At 36.6% G+C, this 16,065-nt stretch overlaps 1 protein-coding gene across 1 annotated transcript in view; it reads right to left on the bottom strand.

The window, feature by feature from the left end:
• tmtc2b (transmembrane O-mannosyltransferase targeting cadherins 2b) overlaps positions 1-12,265 on the bottom strand; it is a 135,920-nt gene extending 123,655 nt beyond the window's left edge. The window contains 1 exon segment of the mRNA XM_048168300.1: positions 11,847-12,265. Within this exon segment, the coding sequence (XP_048024257.1) occupies positions 11,847-11,929 (83 nt within the window). The 5' untranslated portion in view covers positions 11,930-12,265.
• Positions 12,266-16,065: the final 3,800 nt, after the last annotated feature.

Here is a 16,065-nt window from a genome sequence, read left to right as displayed (position 1 = left end):
TTCGGTATAACCAAAAGTGTTGTTCGGTAAATCTTAAATTTTGATTAAAACGAATGACTTTTTTGGTGACAGATCCATCTTGTAAAAACAAACAACAACAAAAAAAAAAAAAAACACGGGCAGTGTTAACTGATTATAAAAACCACATAATCTCATTGTTAACACTTAATAAAACTTAAAAAGTAATTATATCTCCATTATGTTTTATTTACACTTTTAAAAACCTTATTCGTTAATGACCCATATATAGTTACAACTATATAGGCCTATTTGCATTTATAACTATATATATTCAGATTTGTATCTATATATTCAGGCTTATAACTATATATTCAGATTTACATATTCAGATTTCATATAATTATTTCCAATTCCAATTAATCCAATAAACGAAGTAAAAAAAGCTGACTATACCCTATACAGTAAAAAAAAAAAACAGAAAAAAACTAAATAATGCTCTGGTCTTCAGCGGAAGATGTGTGTCCTGGCACGTACACGTTTGCAGGGATGATCAGATCATTTCTGACAGGTTGATACACAAAGGCAATGCATCCATTCCCTGTTCCAAGAAGAAAAAAAAAAAAAAAAAAAAAAGCAAGCACTTCATTGTTCATTTGAGCCAACAGGCAACACAACTGAGGCTTATTTCTCATCATTGAGCGCTAATGGTGTGCACAGGCAGAAGAGTGAATAGAGACCACACAGCTCTCCACAAAGCACAAAAGCTTCTTGGCCAGGTCATGTCCCAGCTTCCTCTGCAGGCACAGACGCTGCACAGGAGACACTAGAAGGTAGACCAAAGAAAAGAGAGGCTTGCTTTATTTTTTTAAGTGCACTATAGCATCCTCCATAGACGCTAGCAACAGGGGGGGTTTTGTGCTTCAAATGGATCAGATGCTTTACTGACACAGCACCCCCCCCACAATCCACAGGGCACTGCTAATCCTATTAAAATGAAGGCAGGCCGGCACAGGACAGGAACATGGCATTAGATGCATCAAGAACATTAGCTCTAAATCAAAGCTCTTGTCTCCGTCTATTACCAATCTAGTGAAATTAAAGGAAATTATTTGAGATCTGTGTGTAATGATCAGGAGGTAAAATTACATCAACATTTTGTGGAATTGCTTCCATCTAAGTATCCCCTGAAGCATGAGCACAATAATTCACAAATAAAATTGTGGTTTATTCTTTTGCAAGTTCATTCTCGTCTCTAATGTGTGACTTTGACTTGAACCGTGATATGATATTATATTTCTGCTGCTCAGACACAGCCTGAAAAAAACAAAAATACAGCTCTTATATTGAAAGGTACACAAAAACTATGAAAGAGTAAAACAGAACTAAAGTGTCTTTGTATTTACATTGTTTATGAACTTTGCTGAAAGTGAAGTTTTGCTTCACTTTAGTTGTGACTTCCGTACTTTTTTTAAATTAATTTATTTAACTGTCAATTTTGACATTACTTACGAACGGCTGAACAGCCGCTGACGGCCTGGAGCTCGCATCTCCGAAAACGTCTTAACAAATTGTAAAGTAGTCGCTATGATTAAATATGAGTCACATATTTCAGGTGTAAACAACTACATTATCACCTAAAAAAAAAGTTTGTGGTACTACAAGTGTAGTATTTGTAAAAAAAAAAAAAAAAAAATACAGTGGATTTGCTTGGCCGCCATGACAGTCACTTCAAGTGGAGAGATACAAACGGTAAAAAGTAGTGCTGTTATCACTGGAATAATCGCACGGCTCTCAGCCAATCAGATTCGAGAACCAGAAAGAACTGTTGTGAGTGTATGTAAGCAATAAGGTATCAGAGGCTGTGCTGTATCGTGAATAAGTCACGGCTGAAGGGCGTTGTTTGGTGCGACGCTGTCTTTATGAGTGTGTCAGTCAGTAGCGAAGACTTTTACATTGAAATGACTGAATTGTTGTGAACACGGAACAAGACGCAACTGACAAATGCTTTGACTAGCACTGTCAGTCACGGGAAAACCCCTCAACTGTTAAAAGGACAAGATAAGACATCGGACATTTAAACAGATTTTTTATTATGATTACATGGGTCTGACCTGATTAGGAAAATGGGCGATAAATCTAAATGCAGGTAATAAACTCACTCACTCGATCTCTTTCGTCAGTAATAGCTGGTTCCCTAGTTACCGCTACAATAATACAGTAAGCTTTCAAATGGGGCTGCAATAATAGACAGAGCCGTAGATCACAAACAAGTTTACGTTGCTAAGAGTCGCGTTGCATTATCGAAGGTGATTCATGTAGTGATACACAGTAGCACTGGGTGAAGCGGTCATATATATTATATATATATATATATATAAAAGCGGAACATTCAAAATAATAATAATAATAATAATGTATCCGTGGTATTCTTTGTTATTATTATTATTTTATTTTTTTTGTAACCCTTGGACAAAGGTGAGAACAGGACTCTAGTCATTTGCGTACAGTTTATAAGTAGGCTTAATGCTAACTTAATTAGTGGCTAACGTGATTAGTTCAATAATTGAAGGGGGCAGAAAGGCGGCAGCCAAAATAATGAATCTAGACAGATAATCTGTTAGGTTTTAATTAAATGACAGCCACAAAGACGCAGCACGATTGCGGAGGTAGCCATGCGATCCTACAGCATGTCCAATAAAGTTAATCTGCACTGCAGTCTTCTACTGTGCAGTAAACCTGCCGTACATATGGCCTCCCTCTTTCAGCCCTGATTACGGCCTGTCCAGGCCTGTCTGATTTAGAAGGCCTGAAAGGCCATCAGCTGTGACCAACAGCCCTTTTTAGAGCCCCATGGGCAGCGATGGGTCAGGCCGCACTGGCCTGCAGTTCATTTCGGCTCGCACATCACAAATGACAATCATCTGCCCTGGCAATCACAGAGAGAAGCTCCCTCAGAGAGCCAATGGAGTGGGATGACGGCCATCCAATTTCAGTCTGTTCTGACAAAGCTTCACTTCAGTAATCAAGCTGGAGGGAGAGCCCCCCTCTGCTGCTTACCAAGACGATTGAGTAGAGAGGGGAAAAACCTCGGCTTGCTCCCAATCCCGACGTTTCAGTCTAGACGCCATCTGGACAATGGACATGGTTATCAAGAGGCACCTGCATGATTTAAGTATTTTAGCTGTTGCTTTAAAAAAAAATACAAGATAATAGTTTTCTCTAATGTTTGATGTCTATAAAGAAGTAATTTGCAAATTATTAATCATAGTAAAGCATAATTTTGAGGAAGGAATACAGAGCTTTGATCAGATGCTTAATAGCTATGCACTGTAAAATTTAATGTTAAGTTTTGAAGTATGTTTTCCAACAACAACAAAAAAAATCTAATTTACAAGAAAACATTATTTACTAAATTTTTAAGTCTTTCAACTTTAACCCACTGGGATCAGTGTTGGCGCCATCACTTGCATTTTTGTATACCATGCATTTGTACAGTACATTTCATGTTTAATTCAATGTGTTACTTGTCATTTCTTTGTAATTATTTGTGAAATTTACTAGCAATTTCTGAGGCATATATTCTAGTAAACCATGTACAAATACTGAAAACTGCTTTTGTTCCAATTCCAACTTCATCCCAGATTTTTAAAAAGGGTGAAGATACCAATTCATCAAAAAATATATTTGTTGCAAAATATATCACTGATACTTTGGATCCCTACATTGACATTTTGTTATATCTCATATATTTCAAGTAGAAGGTCATCTACAAAGTTGTTTCTATGCACAAAAGTGTGAGAGAGATTGAAGGTGATTCCTCAAATTCACTCTGATTGTGATACTGTGATGTAGCTGGAGATACCAGTCCTAATTTTCAGGCTGCATGCCTTTACAGAACATTTCAGAATACACATCTGCACTGGTATTTCTATCCAAGACATACAGAATGGTGTTTTTCAGTCAGTTTAAACCACAGCAGGACTGCAGTAAATTGGAGAAATGGTTGGTCTGAGGTTACAGCCCTGAGAAGGTCGACCTTACGAGGTCATGGCCGTAGTAATTGTTAGTCAGATTACTCAGCGAGAGACACTGAAACCCCACAACTACAGTAGAGCGGGTTGTGTTTAATAGTGTTTGTGGTTTGTCAGAAGGCCGCTGACCCAGAACTCAGAGGTTAGAATACGTCACAGAGAGAATGGTCAAGAGGATCCTCTCAGAGAACAAAAACTCCTATACAATCCACAACTATTAGTCTACAATCCTGTGCAAATCCAGGTGTTTCTGAGGGCAGTAACAACACTGTTTTCCAGTCTAGCAATACACTAATTTACACTTTTGCAATATACTAATAAAATGTATAACTTCAAGGCTTTGGAAACCTTTTGTGCAATGGAAAGGTTCTATGGATGTTAAATGTTCTTCATGGAACCATCAATACCAGTGAAGAACCTTTATTTTTAAAGGTGCCATCGAACGTTTTTTTACAAGATGTAATATAAGTCTAAGGTGTCCCCTGAATGCGTCTGTGAAGTTTCAGCTCAAAATACCCTATAGATTTTTTTTAAATTATTTTTTTATAAGCCTATTTTGGGGCATAATTATAAATGCGCCGATTCAGGCTGCGGCCCCTTTAATTGCTCACGCTCTCCGCCCCCTCCCGAGCTCTCGACTCTATCATTGCATAAACAAAGTTCACACTGCTAATATAACCATCAAAATGGATCTTTACAAAGTGTTTGTCATGCATGCTGCATGCATACATCGGATTATGTGAGTATTGTATTTATTTAGATGTTTACATTTGATTCTGAATGAGTTTGATAGTGCTCCGTGGCTAACGGCTAATGCTACACTGTTGGAGAGATTTATAAAGAATGAAGTTGTGTTTATGAATTATACAGACTGCAAGTGTTTAATAATGAAAATAATGACGGCTCTTGTCTCCGTGAATACAGTAAGAAACGACGGTAACTTTAACCACATTTAACAGTACATTAGCAACATGCTAACGAAACATTTAGAAAGACAGTTTACAAATATCACTAAAAATATCATGATATCATGGATCATGTCAGTTATTATTGCTCCATCTGCCATTTTTCGCTATTGTCCTTGCTTGCTTACCTAGTCTGATGATTCAGCTGTGCACAGATCCAGACGTTAATACTGGCTGCCCTTGTCTAATGCCTTGAACATGGGCTGGCATATGCAAATATTGGGGGCATACATATTAATGATCCCAACTGTTACGTAACAGTCGGTGTTATGTTGAAATTCACCTGTTCTTCAGAGGTCTTTTAAACAAATGAGATTTATATAAGGAGGAGGAAACAATGGTGTTTGAGACTCACTGTATGTCATTTCCATGTACTGAACTTTTGTTATTCAACTATGCCAAGATAAATTCAATTTTTAATTCTAGGGCACCTTTAAGAGTGAAATATAATATATATTATATTTATATAAAAAAATTAGCTGTTTTTTCCTTTAAATATTTGTGACGATCGAAATATCAGATGTTTTACCGAGAAAAAAGCAAATACTATAAAACATTTTTCTTTTAAATCGACATTAAATCTTGCTAAATTAATTCCACCGAGATTGTCATAAAACACATGCGTCACAGATCTTTTCTTTAGTAGACAGTTTGTATGTCAGAGTCGATTCACGCATGTCATGACTTACACCAGTTATGTAGCGGTTCCTAATAAAGTTACAAGCCAACTGGTTACAGGTTGCTGACCAAACCCAATTTAACTAGCATTTGCCTCTATGACCGTGTTAACTTTGGGCTCCGATTCCATCTATACACCCATGCAATGGCAGACCACTGTCACGCCATTATGAACTTAAAGCAAAAATATTTATAATGCTGTGAAAGCGAATGCAGCTGTTTCACATGCAGCTTTAAGTGAAATGGCACAGGTGGCTGTTCAATCTGGTGTTTTATTTTATGACATCTCTACTCAAACCAAAAGATGAGGCAATACGTTTCCCTCATTTTGGATGTGCCAAAATACTCCCTGAAGTTATATGACTTAACCCACAGCTTGAAGTCTCTTAAACTCGCAAGCCACTGGCACGCACTTGGTGTAGTTTTGCACTGTCTGTGCATAAAAATTGATGAGCCTTAGTTTTAATCTTATCCCAAAAGTTCTTAGCATAGAAGTCAACCATTTACAAGTCTCGCAAGGAAACACATTGCACTAATTAATAAAGAGCAATGCAGCAAACACAACAGACTAACGAACAAAGAGTCTCTACAGTGTCTGACTGAAGTACGAACAGACACATCGCACTTGACCACAATACGCCAATGATCCGAGCGCGTTCTCGCAAGGGACTCTTTGAGTCAATGGCATAATTGTAGTCATCTGGAATGCTGATGTCTACATCAAACTCCCCATGAATCCTTCTAAAACAAAAGTACAGAAGAGGAGTAACAAAAAAATAAAAAAAAAGAGAAACACCCACAATGCTTTGCAAACATGACCATCTGGACTGAGCTGTTGGAGGATTAAAAGGGGGCCATGTAGGGGTGGTGTGAGCTGTAGTGTGTCTCTAGCTCTAATTTTTCTCTCTCCGATATAATTACAGGGTACCGCTGGGATGGACGGATTGAGGAGAGAGATGCTCCGAGTCTGGGTTGCCGCCCTTGGATCTCGACATCACCACAGAGCCAAAGTGTGCGGTCGGATCCACAGGGTGGACACTCCAGCAGCGCCTGAGGAGAACAGAGCCAGACAGCACCACAAAACCCAAACCAACAGCGCAGACTATTTAAAGCGCACAACAGCTCATCCCTGCAGCCTCAGCTAAACAGGCTTGGTAACTAAACTACCAGCAGAACCATTCGGAAAACTGCTTAATGGAGAGTCAGTGGCGAGGTTTAATATGACATTTAGTTCTTACCGCATAAAGATAAAAGCACCAAAGAAATGCTTTTTTTTTTTTTTTGAAGCACACTTTTAAAACAATATTTTGTATTGTTAATCGATTAAAAAATAATTAATCACAATCACATTTTTCAGTAATTATATCACATCTAAAAAAAATAAATAATGTAGAAACAAAATAAGAAACAACAAAGACAGTATGTTTTATGTATTCGTTTCATCTTTTTACTAAGTACTATGAATGAAAGCAAGTATCACCAATACCAATACTGCTACTGATGTTTCTATTTAAATTGATCTTTTTACAAATTCTGATGAAATTAATAATTATAGCCAATTCATCATTACAGTATAATTGCATGCCATCATTTTTAACATTTAAAAGGCTTTTTTTTTTTTAAAAAAGAACAGAATTTAAGTGAACTTAATATACACAAACCCATTATAATAAATGTCACATAGCTATGTACCTTTACAGTGTTGAATATAGTATTGCAATATATAATGCTGTTTCTGTCAATATTAAATCTCTGTCTGAATGAGAGCTGTCAGTTCATTTTTAGCATTAATCAAGTAAATTACTAGTTTAAACATCTGGTATCAATATTTTAGATCATCTCGATACAAGGTCAGTCTCGCAAGTATTTATACATATACTGTATGGGTCATTGACGAATAAGGTTTTTAAAAGTGTAAAAAAAGCAATGGAGATATAATTAATTTTGAAGTTTTATTAAGTGTTAGCAATGAAATTATGTGGTTTTTATAATCAATTAACACTGCTTTTGACATTTTTTTACAAGATGAACAAATTTGTCGTCAAAAAAAGTCCAAAACTTCGGTTTTACCGAATGACACTTTTGGTTATACCGAATGACAGTATTTTCAAACAATGCTAACAGGCTGATATCTAGCTAGCTAACATAAGGACAATCAAACATTTTACATTTAGTACAAGTTTTTACAATATTACAACATTTTCCATGTTTTACAGCGGTTGTACCGAATGACCTGATGTTTCGGGACATGCGTATGAGCAAGTGAAAACATGAATTTTTCAAATAGTTAAAAGAGAGTTAGTTACTTTGCTTCATGACCATTTGCAAGTGTCTGAATGATGTAACATGATACTGACCGCATGACTTGACTCCGAATGACATCAATGAAATTCATTTTTTTCCGGACATTCATTCTCATAATGCAACAACTTCTACACATAATGCAAAATGGTATAAAAATCATGCCAGAATAAAAAATATATACATTTATTACATTTTAAGTTATTTTAATCATGTATGAAGTGGCTGTATTGGCCTTTGGACGGTTAAACCGAATGACCTTTTGACATTTCAAAATCTTTAAAATACCTTTATATGTAGCAAAACATAATTAAAACCTTTTGGATTCAATAAAAGAGATCTGGTTGTGCTACCTTACACACTTTGGATGTCATATCTTTGTTTTCATTATTAAGGCCTTTGGACAAAAAAAAAAAATTACCCGTCACGTCATTGACCCATATACATACAAAATTTAAATAAATAATAATGCTTACACAGCCAAGGATGCACAGAAAGGGTAAAAATATTATTAACCAATATCATAGTCTACCATTGTCCACTTTTCACGGTCCAAACAAATCCCATTCTACATTATTTTCAGCTCCACATTCTTTTAAAGTGAAAAACGTCACATTATAGAAGATAAATACATTGCAAATGTCATTTCATGCTGTCTTCAGAAGTACTTATGGAGGAAGTAGTCAAAACTTATCCGATGCTATATGACATGAAAGAGGAAAAAAGAAAAATTTGCCATTTTAGGAACTCCATCCAATTCAAAGCCTTCTCCTTTCCAAAACCACAAACCCCAAATAAATACAGCCTGCAAGAACTTGAAACGGCAATGGGTTTGCCCTCAATTTCAGGTGAATGACGACGATTCCTCATGCGAGTTCATCTATCAGGCCTCTGGACAGGTTCACAGCAGGCCACGGAGATGAGGCCATAACTCAGCCCTGGCATCTATCCACTCTTTTCTCCATCTCTGCTCTGGGTGTGGGGATTATGGCATCACCGATATGAGCTCCACAAGTTATGGCCTCCACTCAGCGGCGCAGGTGTCAGGGTCGAGTGTGATTTGGAGACAGAGACCAGATACGGAGAGCTCCGTGGGGAACGCTGGGACACACAGCACTAAAGTCTTGCTTACTGAACGTCTAATAGACCTGAGTGATGGTATGTCACTACAGTGCAAACAGTTCACGGATAACGGTGGAGGAAGCAGCTGAAGTTTTTAATGAGGAAGCAATAGAAAATGTAGTAGTTATTTCTCATATTATTAGATGGACAATTTCCATTTAGATTTACAGCAACTTTGTCTTTTCAGAAATGGATTTAACAGTGCATGCATCATATACAAAGCCACAATACAAAGAGACACAGACGCACTTTTAAAAGTCAACTTATTTAAATCAGGAGTGAAATGTTTTTTCACTTAGAATTCTGTTATAATCCTTAAGACAATAATTCCTGTTAAAAACGTCTTCCAACACGAAACAGCCGTGAGTTGCCTGAAAATGGAGCTACATGTCATGCCTAAAAAGTGACCAGACATATAATTCATGCTGCCTTTGCCATCAAAATTTCACATTTTTCAGCTTTTTAGCCAGCATTTTGAAGCGAGTGTTTTGTGCATTACTCTGGTTGCAATATATATGTGCAGAACCACTTTGCTAAGTGCTCCGTTTCCTGCCTCCACATTAAAAATCATAACCTCCATTCCTCAACGCTTTTATTATGCTCCAAAATCAAATGCCAACCTCCCGTATTTAATAAAGCCCTTATACGACTAGGGATATCTGATAGTGCTCTCTTAAATGTTACCAATGCTGGTCCTCACAAGCCTGTGGTTCAATAACAGAGGTCAGTGCAGTGATTTAGGAGACGGTTCTCGTTTACATACGTGATATCAGAATTCAAAAAAAGGCTCCAACATGTCACATCTGCTCTTTCTCAGCGCAAATTAAACGATAACTAGCACAGGGTGTGTAACACTGCCCAGGACCGGCCTGACACTTATTTCTGTGCTCTTTCCACCTCAGGGAACGCTGTGAGATAAAATGTCATTTTAGTTTTTAAATGATGCCTGCTACTAATTATAAACATGAGGCATTTTAAAAAACACTGCTTGAAAAATCTGCGCAGACTGCACCTTACACAACAATACCTATATACAGTGCACAATCTGCATACTGCTACACAAGTAGTAACTGGTACTTTGGTATTATTGCCCAGAGGACTGTACTTGCTCAGCTATGTTATGAGTAAAAAGAATTAGAAATGCATGTCTTGGCGACCTGAGGAAAACGATGGACCCCATTTTTAAAGATTTCACACATTTCTGAGACAGTCATGTGCGCTAAGAAAGAAAAACACGGTTAGCCTATGGTTCGTATAGCATAAGAAAGCTGTTATGCGTCTAATTAAATGATTTAGTCACTGTAAATTTAGGAATCTAACCCTGGAGACACATTAATTTCACAATTGGAGACAGTTAACGTGTTCATCGCTTGATTGCTCTCTGGATTATTGCTTCTCAACTGTGCGTAACTGTCGTGCAGCTCTAGGTTTCTTTAATGTTATTATAACTTGCCCTAACGCTACTTAGGAAAATAAATGTGTCATCCCCATGGGGTGCAAGGGTGAATAGATTATGAAGAGCTACTGTTCTCCCTATGTGAGTTTATGGATATTTGGCTTTGCCACTCATAAAAAACAAGTGGCTGGACCAAATGTTGAGTTATTTGTTTAACAATACATATTTAATATTACTAGGTTTGGGAAGTGGAAACAGATATTTATGATATTTTCATGACGTTCTGGTTCATAAGTCGGTTCTTCTTAATGAATCAAAAACATGCCTTGCGACCGGTCTTACGTCGAAGTCTGTCCCCCCTGTTTCCCATAGGTTAGGCTACTGGTATGGGGTCAGAATTAGTGTTAGTTTTAGACAGTCCATAGGAAACATAGGGGAGCAGACTTCGACACAACACCGGTACAGTCCAATTCCCAAACAAATAATGAGTCGGCTCCTTTTAGGGAATCAAAAACACGTAAGAATCAGTCGGAGTGGTTACTGAATTAATCTGACTCGCTCACTGATATCCTACGTTCGTAATGTCTGAAACTGTACTTATGGCTTGTGAGACTTAAGGTTTTTGATATGACAATGTGTAAACAGTTGTATTTTATGAATGAACGAAATATGTTGTCACATATTTGTTTTAGTAGGCTAATATCATTTAATATAGCCTATAAATTTAGTTCTAACTGATCGCAATTGTCCCATTTCTTAAAAAAAAGTAATTGAAAAGTCACTAAAAGTGACACTTTTTATTTTTATTTCGCATTTGTTATAGCCTATCTGTTTTGTAGAAATCTGAAATCATCGTATCAATTTGGTAAAAGAATGCAGTAAGCACGCGCCAAGGATCGCATGCAATAAGAATTGAAATTTAGGCTATTTCTTCCTCAAAAGTATTAAAAGGATCATAAACGGAACCGGACGTATAATTCCCATTCCTAAATATCACCGTCTGACTCTAATCCTAAATTACGAGGATCAGTCCCCTCGGGCGGACAATTTCCCAGTTATAAATTAACGAGCAGATTGTGATATTCTCGGGCAGCATTACTTTCCCCACAAACACAAATAGATAGCACGTGATTCGCGTCCTTGAGCACATTGCAAAAAAAAAAACAGCACAACACTGAGTGTTTCAAACTTGCAAGACTGGCTCTGTTTATCTGCTGACAGTTGTCATGCTCGCGCCGCCATTCCCTGCGTTGTCGCAACATGTAACAGAATCAAAAGAACAAAAGCGCCGCTACTACATTCGGCTCAACCTTCTCCGGTTGCTATGAAACCGCTGAACTCACTAGGATGATCAAGAACGTGCAGATGTATCCGATTCATTCATTGGCATACCTGTCATCGTAGCAGAAATCGGCGTCCAGTGTGTTGACATACAGGAGCAGTGCCACGGCGCTGCACACCAACTCTGCGATCATCTCTCAAAAAGAAAAGAAGGAAAGGAAATGAAAGAGTAGAGGGATGATATTAAAGCCCTTCTTTGATTTCTCTCTTCGTCTTTGTCAAAATGCCTCTGCCAAAAAACAATATCCGAGTCCCCATCCTTGCAAAGTGTTGAAATGAATTATCCAGACATCCTCCTCTTAACCCATGTTATTTGCGGAAAGAATCCTGTAAGGTAGAGTGGATGGGGCACGTGTAGTATTTACAGTACGGTCTACTGTGTTTGGGCGTCCTTACACCGAGAGTGTTGAGATGATGCATAGTGGACGCCGAATAAATGTCGTGATTGAGCCGCGTGTGGTTACTGGCTCCAGTGCGCGTGCGCAGAACCCCTCCTCCTGGGTATGTGTATACACACACACACACACACACACACACACACACACACGGTCTGACTTAACCCTCTATTGCGCGCATTATAAAATGTTTACACAATGTTTGAGTCACTTTTCTAGCATAAAATGAACCTATTTAGTGAAATTAAACATTTTGAACAATACTATTTGGGGGTGTTGATTTTTAAGTACCATAATTCAGTTCCATTATTGAAATAAATCAGCCATTTCGTGCAATACAAATGGCCTTTGGCGCCTTTAGCACTCTTCACTGTATTAAAGGGATAGTTCACCCGAAAAAGTAATATTTTGTCATCACTTGCTCACCCTCAAGTTGTTCCAAACCTGTATGAGTTTCTGTCGTCTGTTGAACACCAAAGAAGATATTTTAAGTAATGTTGGTAACCAGACAGTTGACGGTAGCCATTGACTTGCATAGTGTTTTTTTTCCTACTATAGAAGTCAAAACTGTTTGATTTCCAAAATTCTTTAAAATATCTTCTTTGGTAATAAGTAAGAGTAAATGATGAAAAAATTGGGTTATACTTCATTTTAAAGTGTCTTTGTTACACTGTAATTGTACTGAGTAATATTAAGTAACTACATGTACTTATAGGGTTAGGATTGGGGTTTGGTTTACAGTTATTTGCATGTAATTATGCATAATTTATAGTTATTACTATAGTAACTGCATGTAACATATGTAACAATGACACTGTAAAATAAAGTGTTACCCAAAATTGTAATTTTTGGATGAACTCCCTTTGAAGACCTTTAAAAAAAGTAAAATGTCTGATGAATATCAATATTCATCTTGTCATCTGTGTTATATTTGCTCATATTTTTCATTTAATGCATTTTATGTTGTTTATTGCATTATTATGGTGTAGTGTTGTTTGTTACTCTGGTGGTGTTTGTCGTGTACATGCACTTTTTATTTGTATGGGTGATGGTTTATGGCAAGAGACAGGATGAACTTTGATTCATCATGTTCATAATACACCACCTCTATTATTATGGTGCTTATCAGTATGTTTTCAGGTTCGAAGTAGATTTCAGTTGATAAGGTTTGCTATGATGTCAGTTAATGATAGAAGTGATGAACTGTAAAATATAAAAGCACCAAATGCCGGAAACATTGTCACCATCATTTTTTACAGTGATTTTCTGGCAACCACAACTGAGTTTTTCGTACTTAAAATTTAACAGGATTTTTTTTTTTACAGTAAAATAAAAGCATGACAGTAAGAGCTTTGCATGTAACATAATTGCTCGTGTCTCAGTTTTAATTTGCTATGGTGTTAACAGCAATTAATGATAAATATAGCAGTGTAAATTTAAAATGTGCTAAAAGTGCATCCTAGACAAGAGTGAAAATTCAAAAGGGAGTCATTTTGTCATTATGCAGATCTCATTATTTCAGACATCTGGTGAGAGCTGAGAAATCAGCAGATCATTAAGGCACAAAATGAAATGGATATTTTGACACATTGTCACACTTGAACGTGAAGCAAATGTGTCCAGTTGAAAGAATTGAAATCTATTATTTTAGATCTGCAACCATAATGATTTGAGTTTATAGCACTCAGCTCTTCAGTTGATTAATTTATTTTATAGCACTCAGCTTTTGTCAAAACCAGGTCAGTTATTTGTAGATTGGGGTAAGATGCCCCCCTGGGAAAGATCTCATCTCAGCACTTTTGATGAATGGATACGCTATTTTTAATTTTGTCATTTCATCTGAATATCAACATTTGTGAGATTTAGTCAGTCGAAACAGTTTTGAGGTTAACTGATCTAATTTTGTGTCTCTGGAAAATAGTGATCTACGACATTGTATTATGTTGATTTTGAAAGTTTTTTGTGTCTATTTGTTAATGAGGGATTTGGGAACACATCAGTGTTTTTGGAGTAAAAGTTGTAGTTTTTATTTTGAAGTAAAATTATAAAAATAGACCCTTGGGGTAAGATCCACATTGTTCTTCCCTCATTATAAAATATAACAACAGACATAATGATGATAACAACTACTACCAATAGTATAGTACTAACAGTACTACTAATAGTAATACATGGGAGTCTATCAAGTCTGTATACTTGCAATCCTAAATGAGGTGAATTTTAAAACATCCAGTAGAGGGCCCACATTCAGAACACATGCCATTGTCTTTGGCAAAAGTGGAGAAACACTGTCATTGCAAATGTATCGCTCCTATAATCAGGTCTTCCACCTACATACATTTTTCATTTAGCAGCAGCCATACAGTTTAAGCAGGCTTTATTGGTAATATGTACTGCTTTCTTCAAACAGCAGGGAGTATTTGGATTCCTTTGAAGACTTGAGAAATTGAAGAAAAGAAACAGAGGAAGAGAGAAAGAATCAATCTTGTACTTGCGAAGGACACAAAGAGTGCTCTATGGTCCAGTGAATATTGATGTAATTCTAGTTCAATAGCAAGACCCAGGCTACCTAGACAGGCTTCAATGTGGCCATTCACAGAACAGCAGGACACTATGATGTAATCTATTACAGAACTGATGGAATCACAGGAACTGACCCTTTGTAACTCATACATTTGGTGGATTTTCACTGAAATTGTCTTGTAGAAATGGGTGTGCCACTAGACAACCATTTGTTTTTTTTCTGAGACTATAATTACCATTGACTCCTTCCTGACCACATGGCTTAATTTGAGATAATTCTGTGCACACAGCACTAAAAGAGTATTTTATATTTATAATGCTAACTATATTGTATTTCATTTTCACAAACGAAAAGTTTTCATAAGCATTACAGTGTATAATTTAGTATTTTTACAATGTTTCAAAATTAGAAGGTTGTACGTTTCCCAAATTCCCAGATCCTATACACAATCAGATCTGCTAACAATTTTTGTTTGCCTCCCATACACGGAAACCTCAGAATTCCTGTCACTGTGATAATTCTACGTCGATAAGAGCAGTAGTTAAACTAAGACCTACAAATTTAAGCAAAGTCTCAAATCCCACAATCTCTTTTAGATCAGAAAAAGTAAGCTTAAAGTACATGGCCCCTCAAATTTATATGCAGAGCAGTGGCAGCAGCAAATTACATGGCAAACTTCACATTTGAAGGTATAAATGGATTGAGTACACAATAAAGAGCTCAAAAGCCTAAGTACATATCTGTTTGCTTATGGATAACAATTCAAGATTATGAAGACTTATAGACCATGTAAATTTGATGTGGGTTTTATAGCATGCTGAAATGTCATTACCTAAAGTATAATATCAAATTCCTGTATATGAAATAGGTGTAATCCCTCTTGTACATGTATTATTTGTGCATGTCATTTGTCAATGTCAAATTTGTATGATTTTCTAATAATCTGTTTCCTGTGTGGGAAAAACCTCCATTACTCTAAAGTGAACATAAAGCCTGCTATTTACATATGGGTTTTAAACTCATTTGCCTATAGCTACTTACATTTACAACCAGCACTTTTTAACACATTATATGCTTCATAAATATGTTCCAAAATTTAAAGAAATTAGCCTTTGTTTAATAGATAAAGAAATTTTCAGTTCAGAAAGTTTTTTTTAAGTCCCCCTGTTGTGAAAATCAAGTTTTTAATGTTGTTTATATGTCTATGTGGTGTTTTTAATATGCTTTAAGACAAACCATGTGCAAATTCACAAGTCAACACCATAACTGAGTATTTTCTGTTTAAAACTGCAGTGAAAAAACCTGCGGTTTGAAATCGCTGTTGTTTCTGACGTCATAAACTACAGTGGGT

Source organism: Megalobrama amblycephala, linkage group LG19 (assembly GCF_018812025.1).
Source record: "Megalobrama amblycephala isolate DHTTF-2021 linkage group LG19, ASM1881202v1, whole genome shotgun sequence".
NCBI lineage: Eukaryota > Metazoa > Chordata > Actinopteri > Cypriniformes > Xenocyprididae > Megalobrama > Megalobrama amblycephala.
Note: the sequence above shows the minus strand (reverse complement) of the source record. Positions and strands in the feature narration are given on the sequence as shown.